Here is a 23450-nt window from a genome sequence, read left to right on the forward strand (position 1 = left end):
TGTGTGTGTGTGTGGTGTACTGACGTTATGCTGATTTAAATAAAAATACTGCATTACAGAAATGAAAATGAAATTAAATGTACAATATCCAGATGTGTTACAGATGCAAATATGTGCAATTGTCAAGATTGATTTTGGGGTGAAATATGACCTGGACATTTTGGACATCATTCAAATAACGAATGCATTATTTAGGCTAAAAGAGCTTAAAGCAAGATCTTTATAATGTCAATGAAGTAGAATTATGGCACAAAGACATCAGGATGAGAGGACAAAGAAGAATCTCTTTCCTAGTGTTTACTGAAAATTACGGTAAGGCCACTTCAACGCATTTAATAAGTGCTTCCCCTTACCTAAATGAGTAATTCACTTCAACATTATGTTTGAAATACTTGAGAGGGAGAATATCGATTCAATCAGGGTTTCAGAGAGGGAAAAAGAAACATCTGGTCTTGAGCTCACAGGTAAACAGAGTCACAGACTGATATGAATGCATTCGATTCAATACAACAAGATGAGACTGAGCTGCACTTGGCTGTCTAGAGCAAAAGTGCAAGGCCAAAACATTTGCATTGCATGAAACAATGTGTGCAACTATGTGGAAGCCACTTAAAAATGGTTCAGTTTCCATTTTTTTTGTCCTTTGTTTTAGCCTTGGTACTCACATTCACACTTTCACATTCATACAAACAAAAATCAGACTTCATTAAGGCCTGTCAATCTCATTCTTGGCCATCTTCGGTGCGCCATTTTAAGAAGTCCTCTTTCCGTGCATCTGGTTTAATTTGGTTCCGCATTCCTCCAAGTAGGTTAGAAGTGGCCTCTGAGGCAACTATAAGTGGACGGACTACAGTGGGTGGGATCTGACGCAAAACCCCGCCCACTGCTCCAGGAAGACCTTTCTGCTCATGACCACGAGACGCGACATCACACAGGGTCTGAGCTGTGTCAATCACTCCCTGGCAAAGGCGAAAAAGGCATGAGGACTAGCCATAAACACTTTATATTATACATTTATTAAACTAAATAGTCACAGACATACACATGTTGTTAATAATTCAGGGATGTACCTCTCTGACGGTATCATAGGCCTTGGCCACACCCTCTCTGAGGTCAGCTGGTTGAGGGGTGCGTCTGGGACGGGGAGCGGGACGTCCCTCAGTGATGTAGCGTGTCAGAGGTGGAGTCGGAGATAAGATGTCATATACTGTCTCCGCAGTGGCCTGGAAATATACATAAAAAGATAAAATATTAAATAAATAAATATAATTACAAATTCAAAATTGCATTTAAGCCAACAAATATAATATATAATTTAAATATAAAATAGAATATATAAAAAATATATACATGACGATAAATATACAAAAAGGTAAATATAATTATAATGTAAAAATACAATTAATAATAACAAATCTATCAGTAAAACAATTAACTAAAATATCTAGTAACATGGTAAAAAGTTCCATTATTATAATATATAATGTTAAAATATAATCTAACTGAAAAAATAAAATTATGAATTATTCATAATTCATTCAATTATGAATAAATATAAGTAAAAATAACATGACAAAGAAAAATATTAAAATGTACACAAATACACAAATATGATAAAAATATCATTCAAAATTATTTTTTAAATAAAACGATTAAGAAAAAATTATAATTATAATAATTATACATTCAACATATCTAGTAACAAATAAAATAAAACAATTTAAGATATAATTATTATTATAATTTAAGAAATATAAAAAAATTTATAATAAGTAACAGAAAAGTATACAAATGAGAAATATAATTATAATAATTAAATATGAATATAAATTAAAATAAAAATTTATAAATAATACTTCAATAATTTCATAAACTATAAGCATAAATTATACATAATAAAAATCAATATAATTTAAAATAACATGATAAAGAAAAATATGCAAAAATTGATTAGTAAAAATACAATTAAAAAATAAATGTTTAATAATAAAGTTATATTATATATATATATATGTGGAGTAATACCTGAATTGCCTGTACTAGTCTGTTGCTGAGCTCTAGAGCAGCAGAGGCTGTGGAGGTCCCAAACGATGCTGCCCCTCTCTGGAGGCCTCGGATAATTCGCCCATCCTTCCGGTACTGCTCTATCGGGATCCAGAACAAATCCCGCACACCATGGACTGCAGAGAACACAAAACCTTATAGCAATCTGACTATTCAAGACTATTCATGATCAGTAAATTCCAACATAACTGGAGAAACATCACAGAAAACAGGGCCGGCCCGCGGCATAGGCGGTATAGGCAAATGCTAAGGGCGCCACTCATCCATAGGGGCGCCAGAATGAGTGAACGAGTGAATTCTTTTTTTTTTTTTTTTTTACATATTTTTTTTTATAATAGGCTACTATTTAAAAACCATTAATTCGTAATACTACTAAAAATAAAGCAAAAAAAAAAAAAAATAAAAAGTCCGGCTCTTCAATCTTCCCCCGCCCATCGAGTGCTTGAAGTGCGTCAGAAACAGAGCGCGCGCACGATCAGTTGTTGGTAATTTGTTGTGTAGCGTGCCCGACGCCACATCCAATGTAGACAGCACTGCTTTTGTTAACACACAGCTCGTAGAAACGGGCCTGGCAGCTCGCGCCAGTTCTAGACACGGTGAAAGTTTCCTGATTGTGACGGAAGGCCGAATTTACATGACACGTTATAAATGAGCATAGTCTGCGATAGATACAGTGCCAAAAAGAAGAGAAGAGGATAAAGACAGAGGTAAAGAGATGTAGTGAATGAACAATTTATTGCATAGGAGTAAGATACTATAATTTCATGGCAGTTATTTTTACCTTAAACTTAATGCTAGCAGTTGTTCTGAGTTCTGAGTCCCCAGACTGTGATTTTGTACAATCATGTCAGTTTTAAGACGCATTTTTTATTATTACTTTTTTATTAATGTTTTACTCTACAGTTGTGCAGTTTTGGGGGGATACAGTACAGGCCAAAAGTTTGGAAACATTACTATTATTAATGTTTTTGAAAGAAGTTTCTTCTGCTCATCAAGCCTGCATTTATTTGATCGAAAATACAGAAAAAATTTTAATATTGTGATATATTATTACAATTTAAAATAATTTGTTTTCAATTTATTATACTTTAAATTATCATTTATTTCTGTGATGCAAAGCTGAATTTTCAGCATCATTACTCCATTCTTCAGTGTCACATGTGACATCCGGTCTATCACATGATCCTTTAGAAATCATTCTAATATGATGATTTATTATGAGTGTTGGAAACAGTTCTGCTGTAATGTATGTGTGTATATAATATAATATATATATATATATATATATATATATATATATATATATATATATATATATATTTATATATATATGCATGCTAAATCATGAACTATGGAATGATATTGCGGACATTATTCAAAAGGCATTGCAAATTGTATTTGCAATTGCGTTTTCAATTTGTGGACGCATAAAATGTGGCATAATCCAAACGCAAATGCAAATCGCGCATTGCCGTTTTCATTTTCGATTAAGTGAACGCACAGTGTCTGCCAAATTTAAAATGGAAATGCAAAGTCCGTTTGCAATTGTGTTTTCCATATCTTACGAGCTATGAGCCTGTCATATTTAAATAGCAATATTAATTACCACATTTGCCTTTTCACTCTCTCTGCACTGTGCATGTAAACTGCCAAAACTCAAATGGAATCGCAATACCTTTTGCATTTGAATTTCCAACGTCTACACGGAAACCTGTCAATCAAGTGACAGGGGTGGGGCCATTTTATTGGGCGTGTTTGCATTGGGAAGTGAAGATCGTACTAAAATGTACCATGTTTTTACTAGGGTAAATATAAGTTAACGATAGTGTTTATAATTAAGCCACAGTAGCCACAAATGTACAGTTGTCTGAGACGTTATGAAATGTTCTTTAATATCATGAACCATAAAATGTAGTCAGTGTTCTGCTATTGTTTATGTTCATAATAGGTAAACACAGGCCACACGTTAAGATGGTCACAGATCTAGTAGGATAAACAAAAAAATAAAGAACGTCTGTGTTGGCCCGGGTTTCGAACACGCGCTAAAAGATGGTATGCCGTTAGAGATGACAGTCACTAACCACTGAGCTACCAAGCTACACTGAATCAGCACCAGATCTGTGACCGTCTTAACTTGTGGCCTGTGTTTACCTATTATGAAAATAAATAATAGCAGAACACTGACTACATTTTATGGTTCATGATATTAAAGAACATTTCATAACGTCTCAGACAACTGTACATTTGTGGCTACTGTGGCTTAATTATAAACACTATCGTTAACTCATATTTACCCTAGTAAAAACATGGTACATTTTAGTACGATCGTCACTTCCCAATGCAAACACGCCCAATAAAACGGCCCCACCCCTGTCACTTGATTGACAGGTTTCCGTGTAGACGTTGGAAATTCAAATGCAAAAGGTATTGCGATTCCATTTGAGTTTTGGCAGTTTACATGCACAGCGCAGAGAGAGTGAAAAGGCAAATGTGGTAATTAATATTGCTATTTAAATATGACAGGCTCATAGCTCGTAAGATATGGAAAACACAATTGCAAACGGACTTTGCATTTCCATTTTAAATTTGGCAGACGCTGTGCGTTCACTTAATCGAAAATGAAAACAGTAATGCGCGATTTGCATTTGCGTTTGGATTATGCCACATTTTATGCGTCCACAAATTGAAAACGAAATTGCAAATACAATTTGCAATGCCTTTTGAATAATGTCCGCAATATCATTCCATAATGAACACAATGACAGGGTGAAATGGGCTGTGATGCATGGGGCGCCAGGTAAAATCTTGCCTCTTGCAGCAAATTGGTCAGGGCCGGCCCTGACTGAAAAAATATTAAAGGAAAGTTCTGAAATCAGTCTAATAACCATTAGTCTGAACTCAATACTTTCCTTTTAATAGTCAGAGCAGTTAAAAGAAATACAGCAATGCAACTAACTACGATGTTACATGTCATACTCACAGAGTTGTACGACAGAATGCATGGGACCAACTCCTCCCAGAATCCCCGGCAGCTGGTTCTTCCTGATGTCTGTGAGCCATTCGTTCACAGCATACTGAATCACCTTATCAACACCCAGCAGCCTGAAACAAAACAACAACTCGCTCTTCAGATCTAGATTCAAAGCTAAAGCAGGCAAAACGTTCAGATGAAGAGGTGTTTACCCGTGTCTACAGCACAATCTCTTCAGCTTTAGTTCAGAGCAGTTTAGCTGGGCCAGACCAATCAGGATTCCTGCAAACGTTCCCTAGGAAACCAGCAATGATTATATAAGTTACTGTGATAGCAGTTAAACTAAACAACTGATCTTATTCAGAAAATGCTGTTGCTGTGTTTAAGCTTAGCACTCAAACTACACAGATAAACTGACTATGATTACAGGAACAGAGCATCAGTTATTTGATATAAGTGATGGCGAACCTGCTCAATAACCACATGCTTCCCGTGATAGTCCAGCCAGATGGGAACTTCAGAGGTGAAACGAAACTCTCTTAAAGAGAGAGAGTGCAAAAGGACATTGATTATGATTGACACATTTGTTTTGTTGGATGCTGTCATGATGTTAGATGGCAGATCTTCTACCTGAAGTAGATGGGGTGGTCAGAGGAGGACGAGGAGCCAGCGGAGGAGGAACTCTGCTCACTAAAGGTAGTTTCTACAGAAGCAGCCAGATCATGACCCAGTCCAGAGCCAGGCTCAGAGTCGTCTGAAGCCTTCTGAGGAGCGTCACTTCTCACTGGGACAATGCCCACACAATTACAGTTCAAATAAATAGGCTAAATAAATGTGTACAATTAAAAATATACATTTAAATTCATATATTTAGAAGAAAAAAATATTAATACAATTTTAAAAAGCTGAAATTAAAATAGAAACTAATGAAAAATTGGCAGAACCACATAAACTATAACTTTGTACTAAACTTCACAAAGTTATAAAAACTTATAAAATATAAAATCTAATTAGTAATAAAACTATGTTTGTGTGTGTGTGTATATATATATATATATATATATATATGTAATTAATGAAACCAAAATAGCAATAGCCTAACAGACAAAATGTAAAAAAACCCACAAATTATTTGAAAATAGACAATTTAAAATGAAAACTAAAAATACAAAAATAAAATATAAATCAGAATATTCATAAACCAATAATAACCGATAAAAAGTTCATTAGTGGGGGCAGACTTACCCTCAGCTGCAGGGTCGATGGATAGGTAAGGATGAACTCCTGCAGCCATGTTACTGAAAAAGTCCTTCAAGAAGAAAAGTGCATCCTAGGAAATGAAAACGAATGGGACTTTAATGCAGCCTGATATAAAACATTATTTGTTCTGTGTTGAAAAACAGTTAGCGCATCATGAGTACCTGGTCGATATTGAGTCGCAGTGGTAACAGACTGACTCTCAGACAGCACTCTGGTCCTCCCAAACCCGATTCAGGCATCACCTGCAGCGCTTTCACAGTCAACTACAGCAACAATTGAGCCAGGTCAGAACACAAACACAAACTCCTTCACTTTGTATCCCGCTCTCTATCTCACCATGTTGGAGTGGGCTCTGCGGGGCATGCTCTCACTGGTGTACAGGTACAGGAACTTGTTGATTTGAGAGGAAGCGAGGCGGTCTCGCACCTCCAGTTCCTGGACGATAAACACTTGGCGGGAAATAGGCTGTTCTCCAAGGAGGGGTCCTTCTGCATCTGGTCCCGCAGCAGGGGGCGCCACCACTGGGTACGTCTCATGCTGGAAACTGACCTGAAGAGAGAGAGAGAAAGAGGTTATAGAACTAGAAACAAGGCTTTCTAAATCTTCAAATCAATGATTGCAATACATTATACCTTTGTCAGTTGTATCTCCATGAGCAGTGTGTGCTGCCGCCCACTTCCTCCAGCCCACCGCCAAGAGTTCTGGGGCCGCGAGGGCCCCGCTGAACGAGATGGAGAACCACGGGCTCCGGAAGCAGCTGAGCGAACTCTGTCATACACAAACAAATCACGTGATTTCAACTTTTTCACACCTGGCTTGTTTGGAGCGCTTGTTTCAGAACCTGTTGCCTTGTGAAAACAAGCTGAACCATAAAGAAAAAAACGCAACATTGTAACAATCTGTAACAAGTCCTTATTTCAAAACAAAGCAAAGACCTTCTCAGACCTTCTGCTGTACTCACTTATGGCTGTGTGGTGTGTGGGCCGAGCTGGGTTTGCCATTGAAGTCTTTGCCGCCATACAAATGCCAGACAACAGAGACCTCTCGGAGCACCACTCTGTTCTGAGGCACTGGGAAGCGGGCCGGGGCACGCAGCAGATCTGAACTGCCCCGAGGCCGAGAGTAGTAACCATCCCGCACCTTAACAGGGCCCTGGGAAAGCACCGTCACCACAGGCTCACCGTCTCTAGGCTGTCGGAGAGAGAGAAACTGCACTGTTTATTTTGCCAGAGTATTAATTAAAGGCTAGAGAAGAATAAGAAAACTGAGGGTACATACTGGGATGCCCATCCCAGGGGCCTCTAGGATGCAGAAGTCGTCGTTGTCAGTGGAACCCTCTGATCCTTCCTCTGACATCATATCTGCATGAACTTCCATAGGTGTGCTGACCAGTCCATCAATATCAGACTCCTCCCCTTCTAGAACAGAGGGGCGGAGCTTGGGGGCTTCTCCCGGGAACAGGTAGACTGAGACAGGTGAGGCTCGGCGAATGGAGGGAGAACCTGCTTTATAAATACACAGAAGTAAATAACCATTAATCTATAACACTTAGGTTTGGTGTCTTCTTGGTTATACTTTTATTTAGCAAGAATGCATTAAACCGATCAAAAGTGACAGTAAATGCATTCTGCTCTTTATACTTTTCTATACCACAGTTTCCACAAAAATATGAAGCAGCACAGCTGTTTCTTTTTCACAGCTGTTGAGAAATCAGCATATTAGAATGAATTCTGAAGGATCGTGTGTCACTGAAGACTGCAGCAATGATGCTGGAAATTCAGCTTTGGAAGCACAGGGGTAAATAGCATTTTAAAATATGTTCTGACAGAAAAAAAAGGTTATTTTAAATTATAATAATACTTCACAATACTACTGATTTCACTGTCTTTTAGATTAAATAAAGCAGCCTTGGTGAGCATAAGAGTTCTTTCAAAATTATACCAACCCCAAACTATTTTCAAATTTAGAAAAGATTAGTCATGAAACAACTACATTAACTCAATGCCACACGCTTTGTTGTTATAAGACATGCTATATATATATATATATATATATATATATATATAAAAACAACTTGTAAAGTCTTACCAGAATCTTGGGTCTCCTCCTGTAGGATTCTCTCTGTGTCAATCAAGGCATCTGTGAGGTCACACTGGTTAATCTCTGCTGTCTCTGCTGGAGGGCAGGGCGGAAGCGAGGCAGGACTTTCTGACAGCTGAAAGAGAGAGATTATAAAGTTGAATACAAATGTGAGAAAGAAGCTGTTACTATAGCTGTAAAAAAAAAAATTCACACCAGAAGTTTCTGTCCGGCGATCTCTGTGGGGGATGTGTAGCGAGGGGGAGGGTGAAGATCGCCCTGGGACACCAGGTACTGCAGCATGTTAACCAGAGCAGCGCACGAGTCGGCACAGGTGTGCACGTGAACAACATTATTAGAACAACGAAGCTCGAACAATGGCTGAGTCTGCAAATATAATTAAAGAAACACAGATGGTTATTAACAAAATGGAAGAAAAAAATTCTGCTACAGCATAGTCCAGAATTGTGTCAGGCTATAAATCATCTAAAACAACATTTTATGTAATTATTGTATAATTTTGTAACCTTAAAAGGAATATAATATATGCACTTTCATTCACATGCAGGAAAATGTATTTTCACATCCCATGATTAAGAGAATTGCCAAAAAGATAAAATGTGAAAGAAAATACTCACAGGTTTATACAATTTTACATAATAATAATAATACATTTTTAACTCAAAACCCTGAGATTGGTCTAACCTAATTAAATAGTTAATTTAGATTTAATTTAATAATTTAAAATATCTCAATAAATAACATGCATTACATTAAAATATAACAATTAAGTATTTTTATTATAATGATAATTAATATTATTATTAATATTATTATTTACTTACAATGCAGACTTCAAAAAAAAAAAAACATTCTCTAAATAATATAATTGAAATGCTAAGAAATCTACAGGCCAGTGGAGGCTGGCATGAAACTAACCAGTTTACTCGAGTCAGTTCCTTTCCAAGTTGTTATGGCCAGTTCCAGCAGATCAATGTCTAACACACACACATAGTCTGAGACAAACAAAACCGATATGTTTAGATGTGTTCCACCTATAAACATTATTGCAAAAACAAGATTTTAAAAGATATGTTTGTTCTTTACCTCGTCTCAAATCCACAATATCACTTTCACATTTGTCTGACAAGTACAATGCAGAGTCATCTAAGATAAACCTAAAAGAAGATTTCAGAGCTGTCAGGTCCAATCAAATAACTTCAGCGCAACCATTTAAGATCTCCCCACAGTGACAAGTACCTGAGGTGAAAGGTCGCAGTGTCCACAATGATGTTGCTGGATAAAGAAAAGGATTCAGCTGTAAACAAAACTCGCAGAGGAAGATAAAACGGCCTGGAGGGAGAAATGAAAAGAACGTTTACAGAATGAACTAAGAGCATTTGTGAGAGCAAACAATTAGTGTTACTACAATACCTGTAGTCCACTGCACAGGTGGCCAGGTGAGTGTGAAGAACCGTGATGACGGCAGGTGGCGTGTAGCCTAAAATGTCATCATCAATGACATCAAGGAAATCAACAATCTGTATAGAGAACAGTGTCATTATAATTAACTGAAACTAAAAACAAACACATTTGAGTTAATTGCATTAAAAAATGTTGAATTAAATAATATACAAATCTAACAGTTATTTAGATTTCAGCTGGTTGCAACATAGTAGCAACGTTTTTATTTAATTCAGTTTAACTTGATGTACTAAAATAAGTAAAAATTGATTAAAAATGTATGAAAAAAAAATCAAATTAAAATGGAAAATGTAAAAAACTAATTATCATATTAATAAAACCTATAAAAGTATCTCAATGTTACTAAAATATCATTGATGGACAATGCACAAAAAAACTATTAGAAGTAAATAATTACTATTACTACTAATATAACAATTGTCAAAAGTCAAAACAGTGATGTTAAAACGAGTACTTGTGATGAGAAAAACTTGCCATGGCAAGTAATTGAAATACATTTCTGTAGCAATGACTGAAACTGAAATAAAAACAGATTAAATCTATATAGAAATACATAAAAGAAATCCACATTAGCCAAACATTCAGGCCAGATCCACACAAATTTTTAATTGATATCTAAACTAGTGACCAACAGGTACCTGCTCATGCCAGCTATGATTGGTTAACGCCATGTGATGTCGTAAAGTAGCACTGTGGAGTCGCAGTGCGACCAGAAACTCCTGCAAAGAAAATGAGATGAACACTTATATGACAAACAAACAACAATCCTCCCATAATTAACCCAACTGACAGGCGACACGAAGATGAGATAACAGACCTTCACATTGCTTTCAAGATCTAATGTGATCTTGATGGCAGTCGACAGCATCTGAATGTCGGTTTCTCGGCCACCAACACTGCTCACCCCCAGCTCTGTGGGGTAAATGGTAGGGTCCAGATGACCCGGGGAAGTGAATCTAGGCATTTCCAGTTTCGCAGGAATAGGGGAGTCTGGGACCTCGGCTATAAAAGAGCCAAAGACACAAAAACAACTTTTTACATTTCAGAACAGGATAATAACTTTTTCCCATTCAAGAATTATAGGAGTATAAGAGACTAGATGTCATTTTAAATGGTTTAACAGCTCACCTTTATGGTACAGCTCTACTCTTCTGCTTTCTATGGTAAGGAAGTTGAGATTGGGATTGTTCTGGTGTTGCGTTACACTAAAAATCTTTCCTCCTTCCAAGTCCAAAATGAGTTCCCCGTGACAGAAGTCCATTTTACATCCAGCTTCATTCTTCAAAGGAATGGTATCAGAATTTGATGCAAGTAAAGTGAAATTTTACTGCCACTGGTGTCGACTTCTATAATTTTGCTATTGTGACAATGCTCCAATTTACATGCTGTTTTTTTTTCCGCATTTACCTTGCAGTCCGTCATGGCTTGGAGGCGACCTTTGCCAATCAACAACGATAAACAGAGCAGACTGAGGGCGTGGCTGGACTGAGGCTCTACCTGTTTCCTTCGTTTTGATTGGTTGGTTGAGAAGAACAGAGGCTCCTCCTCCTCAGAGTCAGATTCTGGAATAATGAGTAAAAAAAAAAAGAAAAGAATAATCTTTAACTGAAGCCAAAATATTGTTGTTGCTGTTAACTAAAACAATAAAAAAAAGATTAAAATGAAGACTGAAAACAATATAAAAGTAGAAGCACGTACAAAATATTATTAATTGCAAAGATCGTATATAAAACAAGTCAAAATGTTCATAACTTAACATATGAAACCAATGAGCATGACTGACCCAGCCTGAAGGCAGATTTACAGAAATAAAATTCATCCTCCTTAGGTCTGTGTTGGTGGGAGGAGCTACGAGAACTTTGAAAAGAAGAGGGAGGAGCCGGAGGAGGGGACGGAGGAGGTGGAGGAGGTTCCCACATCAACAGATCATTATTAATCCTGGGGAGAAAGAGATACAAACATGGCTTTATTTTTTACATGGCATTTATTTTATTTATTTCATTTGTACCCAACACAACATGCATATAATCTGAAATGGATATTAATTCCGAAAAGGGCATCTCAAAGATCTTTTTTTTTTTTCAAAAATAAATTCTCTTGAATGTGCGAGTGTTGTGCAATACCTGTTATAGATGCTCAGAAAAGCCTCTTTACTGGGAAGGAGAATGTAGGCTACAGGAAACGTGATATCAACCACATACTGACACTGACAGATACACTGAGTCTGAAACTCATCCATCTCCTCTGGGTCTGCTGGGATCACCATCTGAGACAGAGAATGAGTCAAGTACAGGAATGAAAGAAAGACAGACAGACAGATAGATGAACGTACCTCTTCTGTCTCAAACATAGTGCGGTTGGAGGAGAAAGGAGAGCTGTTCTTCTCTCGGAGTTCACAGGGGTTCTCTAGAGACATGGAGCCCAGCCCCAGATCCCTGTTCACCCCTTCACAAACACCCGTACTGTCAGAACACACTCCTTCATTCACTCGTATCTGAATCCTATAGATGGAAAAGAGAGGAAACTAAGAGAGGGAACTACAAATGCTTTCCTAAGATTCGCTGTTTTCTTCCAACTAAAGATTTGTATGACAAATTGAACTGTACTTGAAGCATAATCTCAGACATGCATACACTAACTCACCTGGGAATGCCATCAGGGTTCTGTGGATCTGGGCTCTTTTGCACAAGGATACAGGGAAATGCCTCTCCCTCCCAGCCCTCATACACTCCTAAAACACACATACACACTCCAGGTGAGTTTAGAGAGAAAATACCACTGTATCCTGAACACTAGACCTTAAAATGAATCCAACCAGACTGAAACAGAAACAGAATAAAAAAATAATAATAATAAAAAAAAAAGTGCTGAAAGGTTTTGAGTGAATTGTTATTATTAAAGGAATAGTAAAAATATATATTTTGAGGAATGTTGGCAACCAAACAGCTGCAGGTAGCTACTATCTTCCATAGCATGGACAAAAAAAGCATGGAAGTCAATGGCTACTAGCAACTGTTTGGCTACCAACATTTGTTAAAATATGTTCTTTTGTATTCAGCAAAAGAATGATTCATGAGAATTAATAAATGATGACAAATTTGACATTTTTGGGTGAACTACCCCTTTACAATTAAGCATTATAAACTGTCACTATTGTTTAATTTAATTTGTCCTTGCTGTATTAATTACTTAGAAAAAAAAAATCTTACTGACCTAGCGTATATGACAAATTAATGGATGGCTCACCCTGCAAATCAGTGAAACAGGCCTCCAGTAGTTTGGTGAGTTTGGCCCCTGGGCTGCAGGGGCCGTCCTGCTGAACGTCTGGCCCCTGCTGAGACTTCAGCTCCAGATTAGAGATCTGCAGCCTCAAGATCTCATTTCGCACTGCATGCTGGTTCAGAGGCCGCCTCAGCCCCAGGGGTTGAAGGTCAGGGATGGGGAAACGGACCTTTAACACGGCATAAGGAGATTGAAGCAGGAGCGAAGAATGGAGCTCCAACAAATGAGACTGCAGAGAAAAAGACAGAGGATTAAACCATACATCACAAACAATTTTACTGTGTAAGGTTAAAAAATAAAACAATTTTTCCTGAGGCAGGGGTATTATTTTGTTGTTTTTTATCAGGAGAGTTTAATGACCTCTGCAGTCTGAGCTGTGTTTCGAGGCGATGCTGGACTGTGCCTCAAGGCCTGCAGGATGTCCTCCAGTCGGCCTATAATGTCCAGGTCCAACTCAGAGCTGAGCTGCCCGAGCTCGACTCGCAGAGAGCTGTCCCTGCGTATAACACGACGTATGCTTCCACTCTATAGGAGAACAGAAAAAACTGTTTCATATCGATCTATGGCGGAAAGTTTAAAAGTATAAAAGGACTGTATTACCTTACGCATGGGCTTCTCAGAGAGACTGTGGTGGAACTGGGCACAGGGTCTGGCAGTGGTGCCCATCGTGAATAGACCAGCTGACTGGAACTGCAAAAGCTGAGAAAAGAAAACGTGCGGACACAAATTCACATTTTAAAGGAACTCTTCCAGAACCTTAATCAGACTGCGTGATGTCTGCTGGATTCGCAAACTTTTGGCCCACTCACTTGCTGTAAATCAAACTGTATCACATATTTTTTAAATCCTCCCTGAGCAGTTGGCAAAGCCTTGGACATGTGACTGTATTACACCATTACACCACTGTAATAATCTGGTGACCAACTGGTAATTTTCTGATTTTAATGGCTGTTTGACAGTCCAGATTGTGGTCTAGAGGGCAACAGTGATTAAAGATGAAACACAATACTCTACAAAATAATGTAACAAAAGTGCTTCAAGAGAATGTATAATTAAAGAATAAAAAAAGAACTTTACTTGCTCTTTGCTTTTAATGAGAGAGTTCAAAAAGTTATTCAGCATTTGGCCAGTATGTGAAGGCCAGCCAAACACAGTGGAGGTCATTTGCATGTATTCTTCAAGATCCAGCTATTTAATTCCAAGCTTATTTGAATTTCCAGGGGTCAGAGAGAGGGTGAAAATGATCAGAAAATCAATTTTAGTAACACTTAAAAGGGACAGTTTATCTAAAATTGAAAAGTCTGTAATTAATTACTCACCTTTATGTCATTTCAAACACGCAAGTCCCTTTGTTCATCTTCGGAACACAAATTAATGTCACATGGACTATTTTAATGAAGTCCTTACTACATTTCTGGACCTTGTCAGTTGTTTTGCTGTTCATGCAGGGCCAGAAAGCTCTTAGATTTCAGCAAAAATATCTTAAATTGTTTTCTGAAGATGAACAAAAGTCTTACAGGTTTGGAACAACATTAGGGTGAGTAATTAAATTAAATTAATGCATTTAGCAGACGCTTTTATCCAAAGTGACTTACAATGCATTCAAGCTAACAATTTTCTCCTAACAAGTGTTCCCTGGGATTCGAACCCCAACCTTGCTCTTGCTAATGCAATGCTCTACCACTTGAGCTACAGGAACACTAATAATACAATTAATGTCAGAATTTTTTGGTGAACTATACCTTTAAAAATAAGGTTTAATCCATTAACATTAGCTAATGCATTAGATTATATGTGATTTTAAGAAAAACACACACATATATATATATATATATATATATATATATATATATATATAGTTTGGTAAATTTTGATGACTCAACAATCAAATTATTATTATTATTATGAAAATTAAAATGATTACCTCTGTGTAATGTGGACCGCCCGAGTCCCACAGGCACTCCAGCAGTTCCAGCCTGCTGAAGGAGAGGTCAGAGGTCATGGCTCGGGTGTGCCGCCCTGCGCTACGCATCTCACATGCCAGCTGCACTGCTGCACCGGTCACCCTAACGAACAGAGAGGTCAGAGAGAGTCAAAAGGAGTGTGTGGACATGCATATACTGTAGTTGAGCATAGCAGGTAATTCCTGCCATACCTGATGTGGGAGTGGGGACATGCTTTAGCAAAGTTTCCTCTCAGATTGTGGAAGTCTCTCTCACTGAACATGCTGTCCTTAAAGAACCCAAGCTCACGGAAAAACAACTGTGACACCTCAGCCAATGAGGACAGTCCATCCGGCCCGGGAGGCGGGTCCTGCTCTAACAGAGTAAGTGTGACTCCGCCCAGAGAGAGGCGGAGCAAGAAGTCTGGTTTCAGCGGCTCTGATTGACTGCTTCGAGATGACCGTTCTGTTAGAAAAAAAAAAAAAACAAATACTGATGAAGGATTGCAAGAGTAAACTTTAATGGAAAGCAGTGACAATAAACATGTTGTTTAAAACAGGTTAAGATACATACTGGGAGGTCTGCTACATTGAGGCAAACTAGATAAGGATCCTGGTACAGGATAACGACGAGGACAGTTGAGCATCCCCTGTAAGAGACATATAAAATTGCAAGCCAACCATACACTGTACATAGATAGCTGATGCATAAAAGGTTGATGGATTTTAACATTGCTGCAAGTTAGTTTTGAAAATGTAGCCCGTCAATTAATATGTGGTCAGAAAAAATGCATGCATAATAATAAGAATAAAAGATAAAATAATTAGCTAAATAGATGTGACATGCTATACAGCAAATCAAATGCGTCTTTACACAAAGTTTTTGCAAGCTGTTCAAACCAAGTCTGGTGTCAATTTTTTGTCATTCTCTGAAAAACGTTTGGACACCAGAATAAACATTAGAAATACTAAATATGTTGAACTTCATTAGAGAAGACCTTTACACCATTGAGTTCATAACATCACTCACCTGTGGAGACAGAGGGTTTGTTTGAAGCAGGCTGCTCTGGCTATGAATGGACGACTCCATATCGCTGTCTGACAGTTCACTCCCAGAGCGTGTTGACAACACACTGCTGGTCATACAGCCGAGACCCATCGAATAAAACATCTCTGAGAAACAAGAGACAAAAATTAGACATTTTGGCAAAACACTGAACTTTGAATAGTTCCGGAAAATTAAAATGATGAGAATAAAAGGAGAATAAAATATGACATTGCAATTTTAGTCAAGATTCTGAATCTGTAAAATGTATGTACGATCAGATTTAAACCAAAATGTCATGGGTTTTATCCAATGTCAAAGTGAGGAACAAACTGAGTTTAATTAAGACAGAAACTGATGTATAAATGTTCATATGCATTACAAAGACCAACTGAATAGCAAGTGTAGCATTCATATAACTAACAGTTAACCAATTAATTCAATATTGTATGTAAAAATGTAAAAATAAACAGGGATATTTACATATGGACCAATATCCCGGAGTAATGCATGCACTCAAACAGTACACTGACTGAACTGCTGTGAAGAGAGAACTGAAGATGAACACCAAGCCGAGCCAGATAACGAACAAAAGACTGACTCATTCACGAGTCAAAAACCGGTTGCATCGGTTTTCGGATCACCAGTAGTTCTTTCGGACAGTTCGATTCAATAAACTGGTTGAAGAAAACGGTTCACCGGTTCTTTTGCGCTCGACGTAATGGTGTCATTGGCGATGATTGCCCTTGATTCAATCCTTCGGTTTACCCGCGCTCATAACACTAGCACAGAATCAGTTCAGAATCAATCACCAAAAGAATCAGTTCAGTTCATGCGCTCTGTGTGTCAGTCTGCTTCACGCTGAATCACACATGCGCAGTATCATCAGCTCCTCGATTCTTCTTATCTGGCTCGGCTCGGTGTTCATCTTCAGTTCTCTCTTCACAGCAGTTCAGTCAGTGTACTGTTTGAGTGCATGCATTACTCTGGGATATTTGTTTGTTTGAACTCAGAGGAAGTGTCAGCCACATTAAAAAAGTTAACAGCTTAAGTCATTTGTGGATTAATGCGTATTAAGAGATGCGAACCGTTTAAAACGATTCAGTTCGATTTGGTGAACTGAATGATTCGTTCGCGAACCGGATATCCAGACTGCTTTGTTTTGAACTCTCTCACACAATAGACACGGAAGAGAAGACAATGCTGAATAAAGTTGTCGTTTTTGCTATTTTTGGACCAAAATGTATTTTCGATGCTTCAAAATTCTAACTGACCCTCTGATGTCACATGGACTACTTTGATGATGTTTTTCTTACCTTTCTGGACATGGACAGTATACCGTACACAAAGCTTCAATGGAGGGACTGAGAGCTCTCGGACTAAATCTAAAATATCTTAAACTGTGTTCCAAAGATAAACGGAGGTCTCACGGGTTTGAAACAACATGAGGGTAAGTTATTAATTACATAATTTTGCTATCTGGGTGAACTAACCCTTTAAGGTTATTAACTGATCATTAATTTAAACAAGGACAGATCATGGAAATGATCAAATATTGAAATCCCTAAATGCAAATGAGTTGGATGGAAACCTGGCTATTGTCTGCATCAAACCATGCTTCCGAACAAATGTGATTCAATGTTCTGGGCAGCTCCAGGAAAGCTGTCTCTCCGAGCATGGTGCTGTCTGTGAGCAGGGCGGAGTAACGGAGCCCTCAATCACACTGCAGTGTTTGTGAGAGCTGCCAACTTGTTCACCCCATTTACAGAGTGAAATTCTCTGACTACCTTTATCTCCTAGGACTGTTGTTGAATCTTCCAAATTTTTTGGCTTGGGGTCCTTCACATGCGGCAGCAGCACTTTCCACCGCACCAATAATACGGGGCTGCCCGCCAATGTGCCTGATTTTAAATCGGCGCTACTAAACATGGATATCAGCCGATGCCGGTATATATATATATATATATATATATATATATATATATATATATATATATATATATATATAAAGACAAATATCGGCCCGATATATCAGTCAACCTCCAATTTGCACCTCAGAGTGAGCAAACGTAACAATAAATGCAGTCATTGCTTTTTGAGGTGGATGCCTGCTGTTTGGGAACGTGATCATGTAAGACAGTAATTATACAGAAATAATTTGATGACAGACTTTCCTCAGGCATTTCAGAATGACCAAAGCAACTTATAGATGCTGTGAACAAGATCGGTTCACTGGTCAGTTAAGTTAACCCATCTCATAGCGTAAAGTCACATTACTTTTTCAATACGCAATGTGGAATTTATTCAGTAATTGTGTATCCGTTATAGTTTATGCAACTTGTTTTTTAATCAGATAAAAAGTTGATCCTACTTAATTGTGTGCATAAGTTTTTTATGTGCATTTTTAGAATTTATGCACAGCTTGGCGTTTCCATCCAGCGTTTTTTGTACAATATTCCAAAATATGCATACAAATGGGTGAAAACATAGCTACTGTCACAAAACTGAAGGTCAGGTTGAGCATACTACATTGTGAAATACATTATTCCACAATCTAGTTGCACACTACACAATTTATCAAATGCTGCTTATCAAACAAGTATGTCCTTCATAACAAAAATTAATTTACTTACTGAAAAAAATCTAGTAGTAACATAGTAGTATACCAAACTGAACATACCCATAATTACAATCACTCATCTACAACAAACCTAACAAAATATTGACTATTCTCGTCTCACCTACATTCTCCATGCTGGTGACATATGGTTCTGCTTCCAGTTCCAGATCTCTGTCATACACTTCTGAGTTCAGCTGCTTACTAAGATCCTCTTCAATCAATCGCAGATCATCAGAACCCAGAGGCCTAGAAACACCCCCACTGGATACACCACCACCACTGCCATCTGACAAAAGAGAGAGAAAGAGCATAGTCATACCACTGGACACTGTCAATCAGTGTTTTTTCCACAGGCAATCTCCATTTTGAACAGCAGCTAGCACACCCACCACTAGTCTAGTTGATGTTTATAGATCAATATCCTAACAGTAGAATATGTGTTAGCATATTCTAAAGAAAGAAGGAAAGTTTCATACCACTATGGAAGTCAATAGGGACCATCAACTGTTTCTTCAATATTCAGAGGGGAAAATATTTATTTGAACAGAGTGCTCATGTTACCTGATGTCTCGATGCAGAGGGAGGACATGAGGTCTGTCAGGTGTGTGATCTGACTGGGGGATAGCAGCAGGTGCAGACATCCGACTTTACCATCCAACTCAAACTAAGAGGACATTCAAATTAGTTAGTTAGGAAATTAATATAAATCCCCTGTTTGGCACTAATAAAACTCCATTCATGATGAAGCTGAATTATTTGATCATTTGATCTCACTGATAAAGAAGATTCATGATCATGCTTAAAACATCTCCATTCAGTCTTTATTTTTATTGTGCACACAAACCTTGGGTCCAGGCAGCATTTCATTCTGTTTGATTTTGACCGTTGTCTCTATGAATCCAGAGCATTGTCCAATCAGCAGAGGCTCAGTTGGCTTTGGGGTGGGATGTAATGATTGAGGGGCGTCAGAGGCATTATCACCTCTATCATTTTCATCCATCTTATCCGTGTCCCTGCTGCTCGTCATGTCATCAGAATGAAATAGCCCCTAAATTGAGGAATTGAAAATCATTGTCCATTATAACTAAATGCTTGCCATAGCAACATTTAAATTTATTCATTTAGCAGATGATTTTAACCAAAGCCACTTACAAATAAGGAACATGACAAGCAATTTATCATCAGAGGCAACAACAATATTTGTAGTACACTGTGTTAAATATGAATACACAAGCTAGTGTGTAAGTGAAATGCAGAAAAAAAAAGTAAAAAAAAAATAAGAGTCATAGTAAGTGCAAAGCCAGAAACTAAAAGGTTGCATAGTTTCCCTGACCTGTGATCCTCCGAGAGTCTCATAGAGCAGCTGTACGGAGTTGAGTTGAAGGATCTTGTGCAGGAAGGCTGGTGGCTGGTGGATATCTACAGGCACTGTCTGGCTTGAGTCTCTCACAGCCTCATCACAATAGTCCACTCTGCAGTATCATGTTACCACCAGGGTCAGAACACAGATTGGTCACAAAAAATGGAATGCACTCTGGAGCAGGGTTGCCAGGATTTCACAACAAACCCCATTCAACTGCTACAAAACAAGCCCAATCGTGTTTCGAGGGGTCCACTAGTAAAAATGGCATTCAGGACGGTAAAATACATGTTTTTTGTCGGGTTTCCCCTGGTAAAATAAATATCACATATTGGGGTTGCATCAACCCACAGGCATGAAAAAAAAAACAACCTGTTGCAACAATGTTAAAGTAGCCCTATTCTCCGGAAAAACCACAGACTTGGCAGCACTGCTCTAGAAACTCAAGCATGCAAGGTTTGTTCAGAAGGACATGATTGATGTTTATGAGTCACTGAGTATTTTTAGTTTAACCTGTGAATCTACTAAAATAATGCAAAGATTTTCAAGTATTTTGACTTGGACAAATATGTTTTTCCAGTAACAAGCACTGCAGTTCAAAGGTTTAGGGTCACTACAATTTAGAAATTTATTATTTTATTTAGCCTATAAATGTATATATAAAATGATAAATTGTGACAGTAAAAAAATTGTGACAAAATATTTCTATTTCAAAATGTGTTCTTTTGAACCTTCTGTTCAGACGAGAACTCTGATTTTTTTTTTTATCACAGTTTCCACAAAAAATAATAAGGACACAGTTTTTAACATTGATAATAATAAGAACATTTTTTGAATACCAAATCAGCATATTAGAATGATTTCTGAAGGATTATGTGACATTGGAGTAATGATGCAGAAAATTTAGCTTTGCATCACAAGAAATAAATTACAGTTTAGAATAAATAAAATAGAAAACAGCATAAGAGACTTTTAAAAAACATGAACCCAAACTTTTGAACATTAGTTTATTTTTCAATAACCAGAATCAAAGTTTTAAAAATCCTTTCTTCAATGGCACATCTGGGTAACCATATCTGACACATCACCAAACTTTATGAATAAATAATAAAAACAATAAAATGCATAAAGATGGCATTCATGGCCTCACCGTTTAATGCGCATCTCTAAGGCGACCCCAGTCTCAGTGTCCAGGGAATGGTGTTCTACTCGCACGATAGTGTCCAGAAAGGTGACTTTTATTCGACGCAAGACTGCAAACACACAATATGTGACAATACACAGTCAGCCAGTCATTGAACAGTTTTACTTCATGATGCAACAATACAAATGTACAGAATCACACTCCTAGAAAAAAGAAATGCTACACACCTGTCTCGATAGTCTGTGCAAACATTTCCAGCCCCTCCAGTGGAGCAGGAGGCTCTTCTGACGCCTCGGGTGGGTCCTTAAGGCACTCCTGGGCCAGCTGCATGCTGGACGTCATGCATGATGACCACCCTTGGGAATCCCAGTTTCCATCTAAACAAGATCAGAGAAAACAATTAAAAAATAAGTCAGTCCTGTGTAAAATATGGCTTTATGTATAAAAATCAAATGAGTGCACAAAGAACGCTCAACAGAACTCACTGGTTCTGTATTTGGGTCTGCATGTTATTTGCAATCCAGTGACTTCAAGGGTGCAGTGTTCTGTCACAAGTGCTGCCCAAGGAATTGTCACTGCAATGCTGTTCACGAAACCTTCAACAATCTCCAGCGGAGCTCCCAATGAGTCCAACAACTCATTCACTGCCTGAAAAGAGGATTCAGAGAATAGTTCAGGAATCTGAAGGTCAAGTGATCCATGTAAGAACAGTAGATGTCAAAATGTCTGTGAAACAGGGGAAAGGTGTAAGGGCTAGATCAGAGGTTTTCAGTCTTTTAGATGCCATTGAATATAATCCTCCCCATGCTAAAATTTGAATGGTGTCTATATATTTGTATGTATAATAATGACCCAATTTATACTGTAAAATGTATTATATATAATGATGTACCGTTTGATTTATTTAAATTTTAATTAATTTAATTACATTTAAATATTATAAAAAATTTGTTTACACTTTTACACTGACTTATTAGCAATCCTTTGCAGGCCCAAATCTGAAAAACTAAATGACAACTCCACAAGAATTTAAGAAGACAATAAAGTAATTAGACTTAAAATGTTAAAGCAAAGGTTAGTAAGCCTTGATCAATGTGATTTAAGACCAGGAAGAAGATCTAAGATGCAGTCTTTTTTGCACAAGTAATTAAACTCTTGGAAACTTGAGTGCTCCCTCAACTAACAAGATGTTTTGATATTGCGAAAAACTGGAAATAAGGGCCATTTGGACAAAGAAACTGGCCTGGGTATGTCTTACCCCACACTTACCCACACATCTAGGTTAATTTCTCTAATGACACCGCTGCCATTGTACAGATCCAAGCTCAACTGGTCCAAACTGAGTCTTTCCTCCAAGAAGTGGCCCAGGTAGTGTTGCAGGAGGTACCGACAGGCCCGTTTCTTTATCGAGCCCGACCAGGGGAAGAGCCACCGAGACATGGGGCCAGAGCAGACGGGGAGAGGGAGCAGAGAGGCGACGGAACAAGACACCAGTCCTGCATAACAGACCGAAACCCCCCTCGGTAGTGTGTGAAAATGAAAATACAATAATACAAGAGAACTACGATGGACAAGGAGTGAAACAGTTTAATTTCCTGTCCTTTGACACCAAAATCCCCTGGTTCTTCGTTTTTTTGGACGTTAGGTTTTCCAAAGCAGCGTTTAAAATAGGGTATTTGTGTTGAAACGGGTCTCTCCGGTTCTAATTTGAATAATAAATGTCACTGAAATATGCGACAGGTCCTCTGGCCAACGGGTTGTTTATTGTTTTCATCTTCGTACAGAACGAGTGTGCGTCATGACGTCAACGTAGCTGAAAATGCCGGAAGTTGAATGTGTCAATTCGCCATGTTGGGACGGTCAACTTGAACGCTTCATCCAGATGTAGACATATGACTAAAAATTACTGTAGCCAAACTTACGTAGATTCATGTATTTTTTTTTATTGTGTCGAGCCTTATGTAATAAATATTAGATTAAGTTCCACATAATTAATGATTATATAATAAGTAGAAGAGACTGTTGATGGTTCGCACTCTGAAAAACTAGACTAGTTTTTCAGAGTGCGAACCATCAACCGTCTCTTCTACATTTTACTGGTTTTCACGCACCTGGACTTACAACCAGCCTTCATCTGAGCGCAACAATATTCCCTTGTCCTATGATTATATAATAACAAATTCAACATTCTAACTCGT

The 23450-nt window shown here is 37.9% G+C and overlaps 2 protein-coding genes across 5 annotated transcripts in view; one reads left to right on the forward strand and one right to left on the reverse strand.

Annotated features, from left to right (window-relative positions):
• The window catches only part of stx5a (syntaxin 5A), a 168918-nt gene that overhangs the window by 72432 nt on the left and 73036 nt on the right, over positions 1-23450 (forward strand). The gene's annotated exons all lie outside the window — the stretch shown is intronic.
• atg2a (autophagy related 2A) lies at positions 135-23049 on the reverse strand. 4 transcript variants are annotated; one of them, XM_059516202.1, is made up of 42 exons: positions 22522-23049; positions 21738-21900; positions 21480-21629; positions 21259-21361; positions 20082-20220; positions 19593-19796; positions 19310-19412; positions 18870-19034; positions 16114-16256; positions 15658-15733; positions 15297-15549; positions 15066-15207; positions 13742-13840; positions 13502-13666; positions 13106-13370; positions 12503-12590; positions 12192-12360; positions 11983-12125; positions 11643-11797; positions 11267-11421; positions 10988-11138; positions 10677-10861; positions 10498-10578; positions 9809-9915; positions 9635-9727; positions 9482-9552; positions 9314-9390; positions 8591-8761; positions 8384-8510; positions 7574-7797; positions 7257-7486; positions 6928-7063; positions 6632-6844; positions 6457-6558; positions 6281-6365; positions 5666-5819; positions 5504-5573; positions 5248-5330; positions 5045-5166; positions 2026-2180; positions 1071-1223; positions 135-959 (listed from the first exon to the last, which is right to left on the reverse strand). In XM_059516202.1, exons 1-42 carry the CDS (start codon positions 22690-22692, stop codon positions 723-725), a joined length of 6078 nt encoding a protein of 2025 aa, XP_059372185.1. In that variant the 5' UTR covers positions 22693-23049; the 3' UTR covers positions 135-722. The 4 variants fall into 4 exon arrangements, with proteins under 4 accessions (XP_059372185.1, XP_059372183.1, XP_059372184.1 ...); XM_059516200.1 differs by having other exon boundaries at positions 18870-19027; positions 19294-19412; XM_059516201.1 differs by having other exon boundaries at positions 7574-7800; positions 22522-23048.

The sequence above is a fragment of the Carassius carassius genome, chromosome 29 (assembly GCF_963082965.1).
Source record: "Carassius carassius chromosome 29, fCarCar2.1, whole genome shotgun sequence".
In the NCBI taxonomy this organism is placed as follows: Eukaryota; Metazoa; Chordata; class Actinopteri; order Cypriniformes; family Cyprinidae; genus Carassius; species Carassius carassius.